We start from the raw sequence: 17,261 nt of genomic DNA on the forward strand, positions 1-17,261 counted from the left end.
AAGATAAATGTTCTGCATAGATTTTGATGAATTTAAGGAAAATACGGGTTCTAGAAGTTGATTTATTACATTATATAATATTTTTCATATGTTTGTGGGTTTGGAGGCTGTTTTTTTGTTCTTTTTTTTGTTTGTTTGTTTGACCTTTGTTTTCCTTTATTTCAACAAAGCAGGAGGAAGGTAAAAGTATCCTTAGATGCTGATTTGGTTAAGGAATAAGCCAAATTATTAAATTCAAAATAGTCTCATTTTTAGGAATGATGAATAAATCAAATATTTGCAAGGTGGAAATTGAAGAAAATGCCAGGATGTGGAGACCTAAGCCCTATAATTCAGTCCAGGAGCAGGGTTTACAGATGAGAGTGGGAGCTGAGCAACAACTCATATCTACAGTAGCTCAAAAGCTACTGCAGAAATCACTGGGAGGCTAACAAAGAGGGGAATTATGTATAAAAGGGCTGGAAATCCTGAAACAAATTATTTTAATCGATTTATCCTACTATCTCAGCTTTTTTAACTGACTGATGTATCTTTGCTCTATGCAGCATTTTGAAATTTCAAACTTTCTTGCCAGCTCAGGATGAAAAGGTATTGGAATTTGGCAAGATAGAAATTCAGTTTTTCATCAGTGTTGTGGTATCTTTTGGTCAGATCAGCCAAAGTGACAGATCCTCAGGGAGTATAAACCAGAACAGGTTCACTGGGCTCATTTTAGTTAAATTTAGATAACGTATATTAACTTTACATCACAGTTTCAGTTTTTCAAGCTATAGCTAATCTTACTAACCCTTAGAATTTAAAAATAAGAGTTAGTAAATTCCCATGACAAAATGTGAATTCCAAGCAATTTCAGTTAAAACCTGTCTGGTGCACACAGGTGATTTAACAGAAAACACAAAGGATTCAGAAGGGCCAGGCTGGCTCAGTGTGTGGATACACGAGCTGGGATTATAAACTGGGGTCAGTGATGCTGTGCAGCTGCATTGCCCCCGAGAGGCCGATTCAAAACATCGGCAGTAGCTCTCATCCAAAGATATTACAGCACAGTATAACTATTTTGTTTTGACATTCAGATTTATCTGACTCACCACTTAACCAATTCAATATTTTATATTCCTGTGACTAAATTTGAGCAAGATGGGAGTTTTAGCAAGGTTATTCTGAAGCCTGTTGGGCCTTACACTGGGGATATACATAAAGCCACTGCTTACTGAGGTCTCTGTGGAAATGAGATAGAGCAGAGAACAAAGGACTTCACAGAAAATATATTCCAAGGTCTCAGGTTGATGTGGTTATTGCTGTTCTGTTTCATGTTTTTTATGATAACTGTTCTCATTTCATTTAGGGCTTAGGACTGCTCCTTTGTACAGTTACCATCTAGCCAGATTTTTCACTACATTATCTGTAGTAGTTCTTAGATTAGAACTGAATTCACGTAAGCCAAATCTTTTGGAAAATCAAGTAGTAAAATAGGAAGAGGCATAAATAGTCTTGTGTGTCCCTTTTTTGTCTTAGGCCTGGTTTGATTACAGTTCTCTCAGGGTTGTAAATAAATTATTTTAATACAATATGCATTTCATTAATTTTTTTTTTATTAGTATCATAAATGTTGGTCGTTCAAAAGATGAAAGTGTAAGGAAAACAGATCAAAAAATATTTTTCCCCTCTTTCCTACTGTCTCATCTGCAGGCCCAGATTTTGGAGTTTGGCTTAGCAGTGCACGAGAAGTTTGTGCCCCAGGACATGAGGCCTTTGCACAAAAAGCTGGTGGATCAGTTCTTTGTGATGAAGTCCAGTTTGGGAATACAGGTACATGAGCAGGTGCAGAGATGAACCAGGAGACAGTCTAGTTGCATTAATGGTTGTTACTTTTCGTAAGCAACATATAGTGACATCTTTTGGTTGTTTGTCCACATTACATCTTGTTGTATTACAGTATGACAAAGCAAAGGTAAAGTTCATAAACTTTCCATGCAGTGCAGAGAAAAATATTCATGTTTTACTAAAGGGAAAATGTCATCAACAAAAAGTTAAAATGTTTTTCTTGCTAATGATGAGGCTGATCTAAAATACAGCTGTAACTATTCAAATGAATATCTGTGTGTCACAAAATGATGTTATGTTCATTGTAATCAGTCTTTTCACAACTTGCAGGAATTTTCTGCATGTGTGCAAGCTAGCCCTATCCATTTCCCAAATGGAAGCCCTCGCGTGTGCCGAAATTCAATACCTGTTTCTATGAGTCCAGATGGTGCCCGGGTAATACCGCGACGCAGGCAAGTTAAATTAATAAAAGCTGTTAATGTTGTTCCTCATGGAAGATGACCCATAGAATATTTTGTGTGCACACTTCCTTCCTCTAAGGTCAGCCTGAAGTATCTTCAGGCATGAATCTTCAGGCTTCTCACTTTCTCTCTTCCCCCTCCTCCCTCACCAACAAATTCAAATTAAATTGTAGAGGTTAATGTCATGTGCTGTTTTCACATGAAAAATTATGATTGGCAACTGGAGTTAACCATTTTGTATTTCATTATTTTCATAATAGTCCCCTGAGTTACCCAGCTGTCAATCGGTATTCATCCTCATCACTGTCATCCCAAGCTTCTGCTGAAGTCAGCAATATCACTGGGCAATCAGAAAGCTCCGATGAAGTTTTTAACATGCAGGTACAAATTGTTGTCATTCTTCAAACCATTTTTTTCTTGTGAAGTTACTTTTAAATTGATGTTTCTATTATTCCATTCAGAAATCTAAAAGTCACTGCTGATACATTTTTAAAACAAATATTTACATGGGCTGTTAACCTCCTTAAATTACGAAGGACAATTCTTATGTAACTGTTTCTTCCAAACTTGGAGTATGAATTTTTGACCAAATTAGTAAGAATCAATTCACTTTGCAAAATTATCTGACCTTATTTAGACATTTCTGTCCAGTAGTCACAGTGACGTAATATTTTAACATATTAATTGTATTTCTATTTATTCAATATTGTACTAAATCTTTTTGTGTAGTTACGTTAACATTCTTTATACTGTTTTGCTGAAAAGCTACTACAGCAAGTTACTAGTTCTTTATTTTAGGAAAAAAGTTTTAGTGAAATGTATTATAAACTTTTGCTTTCCGAAGTAGTAAGTGTGCTGTGGTAACACCACCATCTCTTCTGAACACAGCCTAGTCCATCTACCTCAAGTCTGAGTTCTACTCATTCTGCTTCACCTAATGTGACCAGTTCTGCTCCATCCAGTGCCAGAGGTCAGTGCTCATCTCGTGTGGTAAACTGAATTAAATGATTCTTGATATGTTGCACAGCTGAATCCTTAAATAATTTTTGCACAATGTCACCAGACATTGAATTTGGCCATTTTTTTGAGGAATGAGAATTATTGGTAGCAGAGGATTTCTTTGTCATAAATAGCCTTAGAGAATTGAAATGTCTGAATATCAGTGTGTGTATTTAATCACGACACGTTTATATTGTAGCCTCTCCTCTGTTGTCTGACAAACATAAGCATTCCCGAGATAACTCTTGCTTGTCCCCGAGAGAGAGGCCCTGCAGTGCCATCTACCCTACTTCTTCAGAAACCTCACAGGTAGGAAACTTTCTGGGAGGCCCCCTAAAGTTAAGATGACATTAAAGGCACTTGAACTTTGAGCAGATTTTGTCTGCTCACTGCTATGATATATATATATTTTAATAAATAATAGCTTAGCACACATGAAAGAGGTGTGAATAGAATGCACTGTACTTGATCACATTTCTGCTTCCTTTTATGGGGTTAGATCTGGTTTTGATATTTACTCACCGGAGTGAGAGGTGCAAAGACTTACCAGATCGCATAACATGCTTGTCTAAAACAGCAATATTTATTCAATCTAGAGAAGAAGAAAAATGGAAAAACTAACAGTTATCCTAGCAGTTATCCATGTTGACCTCCCCTTAATCTCTTTGAAATAGCTAATCCTAGCCACTGTGAGATAATAACCCAGTCCATGTGGCAATTCGTATTTTCAGTGGAGTTTCAGAAAAGATGTTATGTCACTCCAGATGAAAGAATGAGTTGAGTTCTTACCTTAAAATTATTCTTACATAGGTCTGTATACAATCTGTATCTTCTGAATTACCTGAAATGCAAAATGGGCTTGGTGAGCTAGCCAATTTTGAATCCTTATTTCATCTTTTCTTCTGAATGGACCTGGTTTCCTAAAGCACTTTCCTTTAATATAGTCACTATTTCAGTCCACACCATCACACTATGCACATCTTGCTGAAGATGAGAAAGAGGAGAACAGAAGTATATTGTGAAAGTCCCTCTTTTCAACAGTAATTCTCGTTTCCACCAGAAGTTTTGCCTCTGATAAAATACGATGTGGTAGTTCAGGATCCTTTATTTTAGAAATGGTTTGTTGGTTTCTCTTTAGTTGTTGCATTCTTGTCTCTTGCTCGTTGAGTTACTGAATTGTCTGAATTTTTTCATCTTCTTGTTTAAGCCCTCATGCTATTATTACCTGAGGGCTTGAGAACTAGTATTGAAGCTTAGCCAGACTTAACAACAGTCCTCAGTAGCTACTTACTGATGTATCTATTGGGCACTTTCTCACTGGTAGTGGAGCCAAACCAGTGTACAGGAAAGACCAGGAGATGTTCTTTAAATAACGCGGTTTTACAGCTTGCCGCAAAGAAAAATTATCCCGTTTTTACTCCCAGACTGCAAACTCTTGCTTTGCCAAGTGGAATGTGACTTCTGTTCCCCACTCTACCCGAGATTCGATAAGGGAGGCTGAGGAGCTCGTAGGCCCAGTCCCCACTCACTCAGAGACTCGCCTGGCAGCAAAATCTCCCAATCTGTCTCTACCCTCAGTGTCCCAAGAGAGGGTAAGTAGAAAATTAACTTGCTTATACAGTGAAGCATGTTTCAAAGATGAGAAGGTCTGACAGTTTCTTTTTGCCCTCATAACTATAAATGAGGATATATCTTTCTGGGGAAAGGTGCAGTTTCTTCCTCTGGTGCTGTATTTCCTGAGCAGTAAAAATGGACGGTGATCAGAAGGAAAATTCTGGTTCTCTACATTATGAAGAAGACGGGAAAAAAGAAATCCTCACAACAACTGTAAGGAGATATCTTGGAGATACCCACAACTCTCATTAGAATTTAGATGCTCAAGTTTTTCCTTGTACTTTCTATTTTTATTCTAACACAAGTTACCTTTTACAGTTTTGGTTGGAGCTTCACACTACATTAATGAGGAAAGGACCACCCATTTATGAATGTCTTTGTTATGGCTTAACGAATGCAATTTTCACAATATTTTTTCAACCTGGAAGCATGAGATGCACAGGCAAATTCCTGCTCTTCAAGTCCAAATCCAGTCCTTTCAGGCTGTAGCTACCTCTTTTAAGGAAGTTTGATGGATTGAGTAGAACTGGACCACAGCAATACTGCATCTGATCCTTCATTGAAATTGCTGCTCAAGGTTCTCTATGTATAGCTGCATTGTCAACATCCGTTTCTGATTGCTTTTTGATCTCTGACTGAGTAATTGTACAATGTCTCTCTAGCTTCTTCCATGCACTGAGGGTGAATGTCTATTGTCATTGACTGGTTCCTTAGTTTTTGTGCTATTCTTCTTCGAACTAGAGCTTTTTGGCTTTCACATATTTGGTTCTTTTGCAACTCATTAAACATCCTGTGATTGCTCTTGTTCCTCCATATGGTTTTATGTGCCATTGTTTCAGCATGTCCTCATTTCTCTGTAACTCATGCAGCTTTTGCCACTTTTAGCTCCCCCAATTTCAGTTGCTTTTTCAGCTTTCGCTCTTTACCTTCACAACAGAAGACAGACCTCAGCAGTAGCGCTACACTTGCCCACCAAATCCTAAAATACTGCAAACTTGCTACATAGCGAACATTTGATCCAGACTAGGCAGGAACATATGATCGCATTTTTATCACATTAGAATACACACATAGTTACACCTCCTCAGTTTAATGGTAACTCCAGGAAAAAAGATAATGCCTGATCCTGCGTGATGAGCACAGCACAGATGGGCAAACCTAGTCTGTGTCAAAGTCTACCAATACATTCACTCACAAGATGCTTTAAATCAAGTCGAATAGGGCATGGATTCTGTGATTCTGTATTTATTCTTCACTCTGAAACGTGGTGCTGCAACAGATCTACGATGATTGCTCTGGAGATGGGTTTGCCATTGCGTGGAACCATGGTGTAGTGTCTCAGCAACCTGGCACAGGGCCTCTATGAACACTGGGAGGAGATATGAGAATAGGGTTTGATAGGTTTGGATTTCACTGATCTTCCCTTTAAAAAAAAAAAAAAAAAAAGTAAAATTGGAATTAATTGTATATTATTTTTTCCTGTTGTCAGGATAAACTAGTAACCCACTGATTGTTTGAATGTTGCCAAAAGAAATAATTAGTGGAATTTTAAAGTAATTTTGTAAATTTTCTGTGACATTTTTAAGTTAATATTCAGAAAAGGAAAGAAAAAACATACCTTGTGGATCGGGTCTTATCCACAAGAGAAGCAAGAATGATACTACTAAAAAGTCAGGGTAGGAAATAATACATTATGAACTTCACAGGTAACAGCCATAACTTGGATGTTGTCAAACACTACACCTTGGCCAGATGCTGATTCTGCAACGAAGTTATTGCAAATCTATCCGTGCACGTTTAGTACTTTATCAAGGTAACTCACTCAGATATCACTTGAAGAACGAGGCTCATTTTGTCTTGCAGGAAGCAGGAAACTGACAGAGTTCAGTATATAATAATCTTCCCACTGAGTGTGTACAATTTTCAGACAACTAGTCTATTTGTATACATGTGTTTTTATTAAATTATTTATGTTCCTAGGTGATGTTTATCACTCTACCTCCAAGTAGACTTGTGTGGTAGGGATAAAAACAAAAATATATTTGTTTTCTCAAAGGCTACTCAAATACAATTGCAGTTATACATAAACCATGCTGTTCTCAATTTACAGAGAATGCTGTTTAATCATATTGGAGATGGTGCTTTGCCACGAAGCGATTCCAGTCTGCCTGGCCCTGACAAAGGTGAGTGGAAATCGTAGAATCATTAAGGTTGGAAAAAAACCTCAAAGATCATCTGGCCCGACCATCCCTCTACCACCAAGATCACCCTCCCAGTCTTGGAATCAATGAAAATTCACACGTCATATTCTTGTAGAATGCCAACTGTTGAGCACATAATGTCATCTCCAAGCCTCAAAGCACTAACTGAAGCATGCTAACGTTGTCAAGTTTCAAAGCACTGCCAAAAAGAGGGGAAAATGGTGTCTGTTTGAAGTGAGTGTTGCACTCAGAAGGGCCCCTAAGTTTACAGGAAGGGGTGGTGCAGATTGTGTGTGAGATCTGTCCTTTCAGCATCTACCTGCTTTGTTAGAGTAGCGTAGGGAGTTGAACCCTGGCGAAGATGGACTTCTGGCGACTGGGGCACAGGGAAGCTGAAGAGATGGGCAGAGTCATGAAGTTTGGTACCTGCAAGTTCCCTTTACCAAACATGTCTCTGTGATTTTAGTTACGCTTTGGAAGGGAAAAGATCAATTTGTGTTTTTATTTTTTTTCCTAATCAAAGTAAATAAGAAAGAAACCTATGAATTGCAATAAACAATATTGCCTTTTATAATTTTTCGCATGGGGAAATTCAATATTATTGGCACAGTTGTTTTGCCAAGATTTTGTTATGTGCTCTGTGTGCATTTTATGCTCCATAATTTCATTGTGCTACCCTTTGTTGCACACTGAATAAAGGCTACAATAAAATAGATGTATTAAAAGCTAACATTTCAAGAGCATACTATAAACAAGAAGTGACCGAGAATCAGATTTTCATCAGTAAGAGTTGATTTTTATAAATATTTGTGTGTCCAGGTTTTGATGTAAAATGAAGAGTGGAATTTTTCACAGGAGTGAAAAACATGAAATAACATGAAAATGTCAAAACTTTTCCATTGGTCTATGCAGCCAAGTACATTACAGAATTGTTAAAATAAAGTATTCTCTCCAGGAGACTTTTTAGCAGACCAAAGAATTGACTACTAGGGTAACTTAAAAGGAAAAAAATTGGCTTCTCAAGAGATTCAGGCATTTGAAGTACCCAGGCCTGGTGCCAAGTCATTTTTAGGCTGAGGGCAAAACCACACTGCTAGGTGACAGCCTACGATAAAAAGCAAACAGTGAATTGCATACTCTGGCAATAAAGAGGCAAAATGATCCTCTAGAAAACAGACAGATTATTTTGTGCACTATTCTCAGGGTCAACTGATGTGCAATTATTCTGTAGCAATATTGTTACAGATACAGTACAAATAATATTTTTTCATGTTTTTTTGTGTTAAGTCTGGTGTAGACTAGTATAGCGTGATTCCAGTCCTTATGAAAGCTCTTGGTGCTGCCACAATAGCAATAATTGCTAATATCAATCAGCACTCAGCAGCAGCACTTTGAATTTCACTCTGTCTTAGTAAATGAGCATGAAGTCCTTCCACGTGGTTCCTCACAAGTATGACACTAGCAGACAAGAAGGAAACTGTCTTAGCAAGGCATGAGTTCATGTTACTTCCTGAAAAACTTTTAACTTGGTGGAAGAGGTTTGAGGTTTTAAAGCTCTCAGGTATTCTTCGCCTCTGCTAGTTTGTTTGTTTGTCTCATTTTTTGTTTGTTTGTCTCATTTTTTGTTTGTTTGTCTCATTTCTTGTTTGTTTGTTTTCTTTGGAAGCAGCTTGTTCACTGTTTATGGGATGTGTAAGAAAAATTGCAAATTTTTCATTAGTTTGTGTCCTGTCCATGTTAAATGCCCTTTGTGTCTGTCTTATTCTTTCCAATAGCAGTGGCTGTATGATAACAAGAAATAATCCAGTTCCATTATGGAAGCTGTTCCAAACCTTATGGGGATCATTCAGTTAAAGACATGGAATTTGGTAAAAGTAACACAGAAAATACAACAGCCAGTTTTATACATGTCCAGGTGATAGTCAATTTGCAGGATTCTGGACCACAGATACAGACAGCGTATATATATATTGTATATATATTGTGTTAATCCATAGTATTTTCTTAATTTGATTTTGTTCAAACACTTTTATATTTCTCCCCATTTTCACTCTCTCCATTTTGTGCCCTTCTTTCCGTCTTCTTTCACTTCTGAGTTCGTAGCCTATGCAGGCAACAAAAGGCTGTTAGCACTGAAAGCTTTCTGAGGGATCTTGATTGGAATTTGGTGAGTTCTTTCTCTAGTCCCTTCTGCATATAAAATGAGTTAATGGAAACAGTTTATGAGTAGGCTGTTTTCTTACACCTAGAAACCTTTAAATAGGAGTCTGGTGCAAAGATAAACTGATTATGTTAACAGGCTTCAAGCTTATCTCCCTTTGTGGGAGATTTGCGGTACACCAGAGTGCTATATCAGCTGCTGCTGTTATTGATGGTCCAAACTGCTATACAATCTTAAATTGACCCCAGGGCCAGATGCATATGTCAGGTAAACCAGGAGACTGACAGGCTTTATTTAAGAGCCTTTCAAATGATGATGCAATCACGAGAGCTTTTCAGGCATGCAGTTACAGTTGTTTAACATTTTCACTCTGCATATTTGTACCCACGTGGAGAAAGGCAAGTAAGAGAGCTTGAATGTAGCAGCTAAAAGTGGTGATGCCTGTGTCAGCTTTTGCATTCTCTTCCAGCTGTAAACACCACTCCCAGCAGCTGGAGCCTGGACAGTGGGAAAGAAGCCAGAAACACATCAGACAGTGGAAAGCTTATATCTCCTCCTGTACCACCGAGACCTGCACAGACTGGTGAGTTAATGGACATTTCAGGCTAAACTCCAGTTAAAAAATGATTTACCTGAGTGCTTAGATTCTTTCCGCTCTGACTAACATTTAGCTTCTTGGGCACGTTAGTTTATTATTTGATTACTTACATAGAAGGCTGTAGAACTTCAAGTATTTTCATCTCATTAGGCTTCTTTGTAGCATTCTGTTTCCAGTACTCTGCCTCTTCATTTAATGACTGTGTAGTTTCAGACAGTTCATTCTGGTAACTAGGGAGGATGATCAAATTGAATCTTTTGATCTTATGATAATTAGAGGTTAGCAATCGGAAATGATCATTAAAGAAAAAGAATCTTACCACATGCACAGCAATCATGAAAGTACGTGAGTTCTGTTCCTATAACCAATTTGCCCTTCAAAAGACTAATTTCCATTTAAAGAAAAGACTTCTTAAGTGGTATTAGAAATATAATTGCTCTCAAGGGGGTGGAAACTTTTTGGAGTTTTAGCCTTATGCCTTAAAGTAAGTACATTTTGTATTGCATTTTTCCTACTTGACATAAAAATACAGAATATAATTCTTAAGAAAAAAAGGAGGATGGGAAAAGGGGAGAAGAAAATACTGACTTAATTTGAGTCCTGTATCATTTGGTAGGATGTAAACCAATTTACAGTGGTATAAAATAAAAGATGGATGCAGAAATTTCTTGTATTTCATTGGTTGTATGGCAAGATAATCCTGAAAAAAAATAACATAAACAGAATCTCTAAGACTACTTGCAACTATTGAGCAAATACATAGAGGGAACCAGAGATAATGCTTGTATGTAGAATGATCTCTTATCTATTTAAAAAGATTTCTCAATGAAAATTGTAAAATTGTAATACTAAAACTGCATTGAAATCTTTCTGACTTTACAGCGTCACCAGCAAGACACATAGCCACTGTTTCCCCTTCTCCCGCTGGCAGATCACCAATGAAGGTACAGTCTTTTTGCAAGTGAATTTCCTTTGTGGGACTGACTGTAGGTGTTGTGAGGTAGATCATATATGTTAAATATGTTATTTGGGATTACCTCTTTCATTCATTACACTGAACTATGTATATTTATTTCATTATCATATGCCTATTCAAAATCCAAAAAGTAAGTAGTCATAACAATCACAGCAGGTCTGAAGATTTTCAAAACTGCAGGTAAGAAACATAATCTTCAGACTCTGTAGCCTGTCAGTATTAGACTTCTCACTTACATGTGTAATCAAGCTCACCTGAGTCAGTGGACAAAATGGAGTGTAAGAAATAAACGTAAGAAGTGCCAGCAAGTCCAGAATGCTGTCTCCAGCAGTGGCAAAAGGAGATGCAAGTCTGCAGTCATCTTGCTGCTTATTGTCCCATGAGCCTGTTACTTTTCCACTTGTGGCTGCAAAGTGGACCAGGTTCAACACAGAGGGATTGTGCTTGCTGTCACGTGCCCTGTAGTCCCATTGCCGTGGTACACCTTGTGCTGAAGAGAGCGCTGATGCCAGGTTTCCCACTAGCTGCTTACGAGGAAGCTCTTCAGAGCATTAGGATATTGTACAAAAGGCGAGCGATGGCCTGCGTTCTTGAATTGACTCAGTACTGCTGGTTCTTAGGGGTATTTCAAGCTCATCCTAACCTTTTCTTCTAAAGGCCCGGACAGAATTTAAGCGTTTTACAGCCAAACTCTGGAATGCCACCTGGGAGGAGAGGAATGTTGGCCTAGAATACTTGTGAGAGTTGCTGGATCTCGCTTCAGGCATCCATGAGTTTCCAGACACTTTTGGTGTCTAGACTGTTACTCACCACCGACAGGAGCAGTTTGCAGCGCTTTCAGGAGCTAAGTGCTTACCCCTGCTCAGCTCCTGAATTGAAGCAGGCAGGATTTACGCATATTTGCTCTTGTTCTGAGTGACAAAAGCAAATCTTCTAAGTCTTATCTATAGTCACTTAATCCAAGTGTCAAGCGCTCTTGGAACTTGAACCTATTACGTCATTTATTTGAAAACTTTGACCCTGGATGTTTGTGTGGATAGGAGTGCAGCTGCAGCTTCCTTGCACACAGGGGGACGGAATCTGAAGCAAGTATTTAATAAGCAGCATCCCCACAACGTGTGAAATGTTTTCAACATGTACTGAGGTTGTAAGAAAACTTGCTCTGTTTTTCCATAGCTTGAATGGCTCGATCTTTAGCTTTTTTTCCAACTGTTAGGTTCTGCCAGAGAAGACTGTCTTTGTACAAAACCCACTGATGCAAATGAATATTTTTCCATTGCTTTCAGGGCGCTGTGGATCCAGTCCTAATAACTGAGATTATCTCAACAGAATAAAGTCAGTGCAGCCAGCTCGTACCTTTCTGCCCCTTTTCCCTCCCTCCCCTCCTCACCCCTGTTGCATGGCTCACACTTCCACCTAAAGCTGAGCAGCTGGGTGCCAGGCAGTCTAATAAGAATCGGGGTCAGAAATTTGTCTTTGACATGATTTCTCCATTCCTTTTTTAGTCTCTTAAATCTAGGTTGTCCATTAAACCATTAAATCTAGGTTGTCTCAGACTGCTCTAGTCAAAATCAGAAATGTCGCAAAGCCTTTTCAACTTTTAACGTGTGCTCTAGTATCTGACAGCGTTAGCTGAACTTGCTTCGCTAGAACAGGGCTCCGTGGTGTTAGGTAGGGCTTTCCTGCCTCTGCCTCTGCTCCTTGTCGGTGCTGCCGTTGGTCCCTCACCTTCCCCACAGACCCGCAGGGCTGCTGGTGCAGTGCCTGCAACCTTTGCCCTCCCCCAGATCCTCGTCCCTAGGGCTGTGGTGGTGTTTTGGGTCACGCACAGCGGCACGGTGCGTCTGAAAAACACCCGGGAGATGGGACAGAGGAACTGCAGTTCAAACACCGCGGCCTAAATGTGCTTTTCGTCGCGTGACTAAACTAAAAGTTGTGAGAACAGCTTTGGAAAATGGATGTTGAAGAAGAGATCGAAGCATCAGCTCTGAATGCGATGCAAGTCCTGTGTTTTGGCATTAGGGGGCAGGACACCACTAGGCACACACGATGCGTGGGTATGTGTTTCGTTTAAAGAGCTGCGAAACTCGAGAGTTCGTTTTAAAGGCTTCCAGATTTTTCCAGAGTATGATGATAATCAGATAACATTTAAATACAGTTTTGCTTCTACTTAAATTAATTACTGGCATGAGCACTGCTTAGGGTGTACTTGGGCACTTTTGAAACGAGCTCGTTATTGGTTTCTCACTGGTTCTTAATTAAAACCGAGATGCAGCGCTTTACATTTATCAAACCACAGAACCTGTGCAAATGCCTCTGTCTGTTTTCAGTCTGGGGGCTGAAATGCTCTCCCTGCTTTACCGCGGGTAAATTCTTCTTATGCCCTTTCATTTGAGCAGGGGTCCGTGCAGTCATTCACGCCGTCTCCAGTGGAGTATCATTCCTCGGGGCTCATATCCAATTCCCCGGTGCTGTCGGGGAGCTACAGCAGCGGCATCTCTTCGCTCAGCCGATGTAGCACGTCGGAGACATCGGGCTTTGAAAGCCAAGGCAGCGAACAAGCAGTGACTGTCCCGAGCTACAGCGTTTCGGAGGAGCCTGTGAGAAAAGAAAGCAAAACCCCGCCACCTTACAGCGTGTACGAGCGGACTTTGAAACGCCCCGTTCCTCTACCTCACAGCCTCTCCATCCCACCCGCTGCAGACCCGCCGGCGCTGCCGCCCAAGCCGCAGCTGGTGCGGCCGAACAACCTGGAGAACAGCAGCAGGAGGACTGAGCAGGTTCCCCGGCCCAGGCCTCTGCCGCGAAAAGTGTCTCAGTTATGAGAAGCCACTTTTTGTATTTAATCGCAACCAATTTGTGACCGTTTAGGACATGGTATTTTTTAAAAATGGTAAAATGCGTTTAGTTAGGCACTTTAATGTTCTGCCCACTTTTTCTTTTCAGTAATTTTTAAATGCTGATTAATATTACGTTGCACATTTTAAAATGAAATTACTAATTTAGGTTGCCACATATTGCAGGAAGCATGAATGAGAGGCTTTTTTTTACTTTCATGGTGGTGAATACTGATAAATGCTTTTATTTGTACTTTGTTTTTATTTAAAAAATTGAATCTAAAACCCTACAACTCTCATCTGAGCTAGCTGAATGCTTCTTACAAAACACGGAATATACTGACTGGATCTTTACTACTAGAAATAAATGCACGCTTTCTAACCAAGTGTAGTCTGTAGACTAGGATGTTTCCGCAAGTAGGCTGGAAGTTGTTTCTCTTATCTGTTGAACAGGTTGGTCATTTCAAATGTCTGTGGAAAAACTGAGATATGATGCAAGCTATACTGCAGAGAACTGAGCAAGAATGTGGTTTGGAATTTTTGAAGCAAATACTTGGTTCATGTTATTTTTAAGATTGGGAAATACCTGCATTTCGTTCAGTGGAGAGCACCTTAACGGTGAATCTCGATAAGATTTCTGTGCCATGATTGTATTGCTGTACCCAGTGCATCCTTGTCTTTTTGAGGTGCAATTTACCTTTATTGTTCTAGTTACTGGTTTTGTTTTGATTTGTTTTTAAAAAGTAGCAGTTTGCCAGTGGAGGTTCTCTGCTGTTTTTTAAGAGTTCATCCTAAAATGTGGTCTGTGTGTTACTTGGGTACAAACAAACACGTTCATTTCATTCGTGTACAAGAATCGGCACTGGCTAGCACCAGGGCAATTCACTAAATGAACTAATTTGAGAAAACACGAATTACTGGATATCTGTCAACAAATTTCAAAAGCGAGTTCAAAGGCCATTAACAATTTGATAACAACCTACCAAGATTCTGAACAGCTCTTTGGATGTGCATGTACCGGTGGAGTCAGGTTTGGGGTTTGCTTTTTAGCTCGAGTTCGACACCATCATCTATTGTAGGAGGATGGCGTTTGGCCTTACGTTGTGTGCTAGTGACCGGCATCTGGAGAGCTCTGGAAAGCTAATGCCAAGTTGTAGGAATGTGGAGAGGAAAAAAGAAAAAAGCACCTTCTGTATGTATTTTTTGTATCCTGTTTCTTTTACTGACTATTTAACATGTGCTCGGGAACAGATGTATGAACTGCATTTTAAATCATGCTGTTAAAAATATTCTCCCTCTTTTGTTGGGAAGCTCATGTCGATTTTAGCTGTGTCTGATTTGTTGATAGTTTAACTGGAAGAAAGTGACCACTTTTTATATTCTCTCAATTAAGCCTTCAGCAGTTACAAGCTGCTGACGGTGGTTATAGAGGTTTTCTATAATAAATGTTCAAGTATTTTTGTACATAATTGGTAAATTTTAATAAGGAGTGTACCATTATGTGAAAAAGAAGCGAACAGTTGTGTATGCAGTAAGATTGTTATAATTATGCCAAATACTTTATGTATGGAAAAAAGAATATTTGTAAATATGTGCTTTTAACAATAATTCTGCCATATTGACTTTACAGGTTTGAATGTCAGAAAAAATTAATATATGTTAAAATATTTATGTTTTAGTGAAAGTATTCATAACTTGAAAAGGAACAAATGAATTTTAGCTTTGTATCTTGCTGATTTCAAAGTCTGAAATTCCTTGAGCTAGCTCTTGCTTTCAACTATAACATTTTTGTGTCTGTAACCACATCATAAAAGGTGTAGAAGGCTACATATTTATGCAGATATAAAGAGGTAATGGCTGAGATTTAAATAAGGTGTCACACGTAAGATAACAAAGCTGCTTTGTTTTTGTTTTTGTATGTTCTTTTTGTTTTGTTTTGTTTTTCTTTCCCCCTGTGTAGTTTAATAGATTTTGTTGGCTAGTGCTTGAGCACAGTATGAATCAGTGTTATTTGCTCCTGAAGCCATTTTTTTATTTCTGGCAGTGAGCAGAGTTGTTGAATTTATCATTTGTGTGTGTTACTGAAGTCAGCTTTGCAGCAAAACATTTCACGAGTTTCTGTTTACCTAGACACTCGTCTTGGCTGCTGCATAATGGTAATATTGGAATAAAATGACTTGATTAATCTTTACAGTACAACTTGTTTTCTATGGAGTGAGAGATTATAATTCAGTTTATCATGGAATTTAAGTTCTGACTCCTTGTCTTGCTAAATCCACGTGCATTTCTATTAAATATCTCCTGATGGATCTAGTTTTCTCCCTATTTGGATCCTTAATTGCTTTGTGAGATGAGGTGGAGAGCATTGACCTGCTCTTCTGAACAAGTGAGGAACGTGAAATTCACTGTGAGAGTTCACTGTAAATTAACCTGCATGAGCGCACTGTTTTTACAACCATGACATCGGGAATACTCTGAATGATAGCAGATGGTATAAAATTGACAGAGTACTCTAAAACTGAGCTGACACATTTTCTGCTTAGCCGGTTTTGACAAATTGATTCTGTAGATCAGCTTTTCAACCTGATTTCCTATAAAAATGTAGTATGAAATTTTGTTATGTATGTTGCAATATCCAGAGCTTGAAACCCTAATGTAAATAAAGGTCTCATTTGAATTGTATGCATCACTCCTAAATGTAGTTTGGTCACTTTGGGGATGATGGTGAGCAATTCAGAAGCTCGTAAAAGCAGACCCACAAGAACAAGTTGCTGTTTCTTCTCAATAGCTGGAGCGTTAGCTAACATACCTGCAATGGTTGGGATGATCGTGTATTCAAACTGCGTTTGAGCTGCTGCTGTCTCTGGGATGCCACAGAAGCGACTGCAGGCTCAGCTGGCTGGCTCGCAAATGTCACAGTTCAGCCCCGTCCCCCAGTGAGCTCCTGCTTGTAAGTGGGAGCGAGCTGAAGTCCCAAGGCAGATCACAGCCCGTGTCCTGAGAGGAGCACAAAGCTAAAGTTGGCTTTTGCTAATACAGTTTTTAGGGTAGCGCGGATATGACCAAGTTTACCTGGAGCAGAGCAGTTACGTGCAGATCTCCTCTGTGTGAAGACGGCACCTTGCCGTCCTGCCCTGCCAGTTTCTTCTTACCTGCAAATTGTCCAAAGGAGTCTTCAAACAGCCCCGTGACCCAGCTACAAGATACCTATCGGCAGGATAGATGATGCTTGAGGTGTAAATGGCGAAAAGCAGCGTGTCTGAGCGTAGCTGGGTGCAGCGAGGCATGCAGCAGTGTTGTGCCAGTAACCCAAGGGGCTAGCAGACACCACTGGTTGCTCCAGGGCTCCTCTGGTAGCTGGGCTTTACCCCAACACCCTGGTGGGCCGGGCAGGGCAAAGCCCCATCTGCTGGGGCAGGGTGAAAGGGGGCTCGCCACTGGAGCCTGGGGGATCCTGAGCTTGAACCTTTCCCCACCAGATTCTGTAAGAGAAAGCCCTCTGCATGTGTAACCTGTCTTTTTCTCCTCCCTGTAGTTCTAGTTCAGCTTTTGACACGCATCTCATACAGACATCTGCGATTAGTTGCTTT

At 39.5% G+C, this 17,261-nt stretch overlaps 1 protein-coding gene across 5 annotated transcripts in view; it reads left to right on the plus strand.

Annotated features, from left to right (window-relative positions):
* The window catches only part of DOCK4 (dedicator of cytokinesis 4), a 249,294-nt gene extending 232,934 nt beyond the window's left edge, over positions 1–16,360 (plus strand). For 2 of the 5 annotated variants that reach the window (XM_040550612.1, XM_040550622.1), the window contains 10 exons: positions 1,690–1,809; positions 2,155–2,276; positions 2,546–2,666; positions 3,174–3,255; positions 3,484–3,593; positions 4,709–4,876; positions 7,009–7,081; positions 9,730–9,843; positions 10,741–10,802; positions 13,234–16,360. In XM_040550612.1, coding sequence (XP_040406546.1) covers positions 1,690–1,809; positions 2,155–2,276; positions 2,546–2,666; positions 3,174–3,255; positions 3,484–3,593; positions 4,709–4,876; positions 7,009–7,081; positions 9,730–9,843; positions 10,741–10,802; positions 13,234–13,659 — 1,398 coding nt within the window. In that variant the 3' untranslated portion in view covers positions 13,660–16,360. The remainder of the gene's footprint in view (positions 1–1,689; positions 1,810–2,154; positions 2,277–2,545; positions 2,667–3,173; positions 3,256–3,483; positions 3,594–4,708; positions 4,877–7,008; positions 7,082–9,729; positions 9,844–10,740; positions 10,803–13,233) is intronic. The other 3 variants (XM_040550631.1, XM_040550636.1, XM_040550644.1) reach the window with 2 other exon arrangements.
* Positions 16,361–17,261: the final 901 nt, after the last annotated feature.

Source organism: Cygnus olor, chromosome 1 (genome assembly GCF_009769625.2).
Source record: "Cygnus olor isolate bCygOlo1 chromosome 1, bCygOlo1.pri.v2, whole genome shotgun sequence".
NCBI lineage: Eukaryota > Metazoa > Chordata > Aves > Anseriformes > Anatidae > Cygnus > Cygnus olor.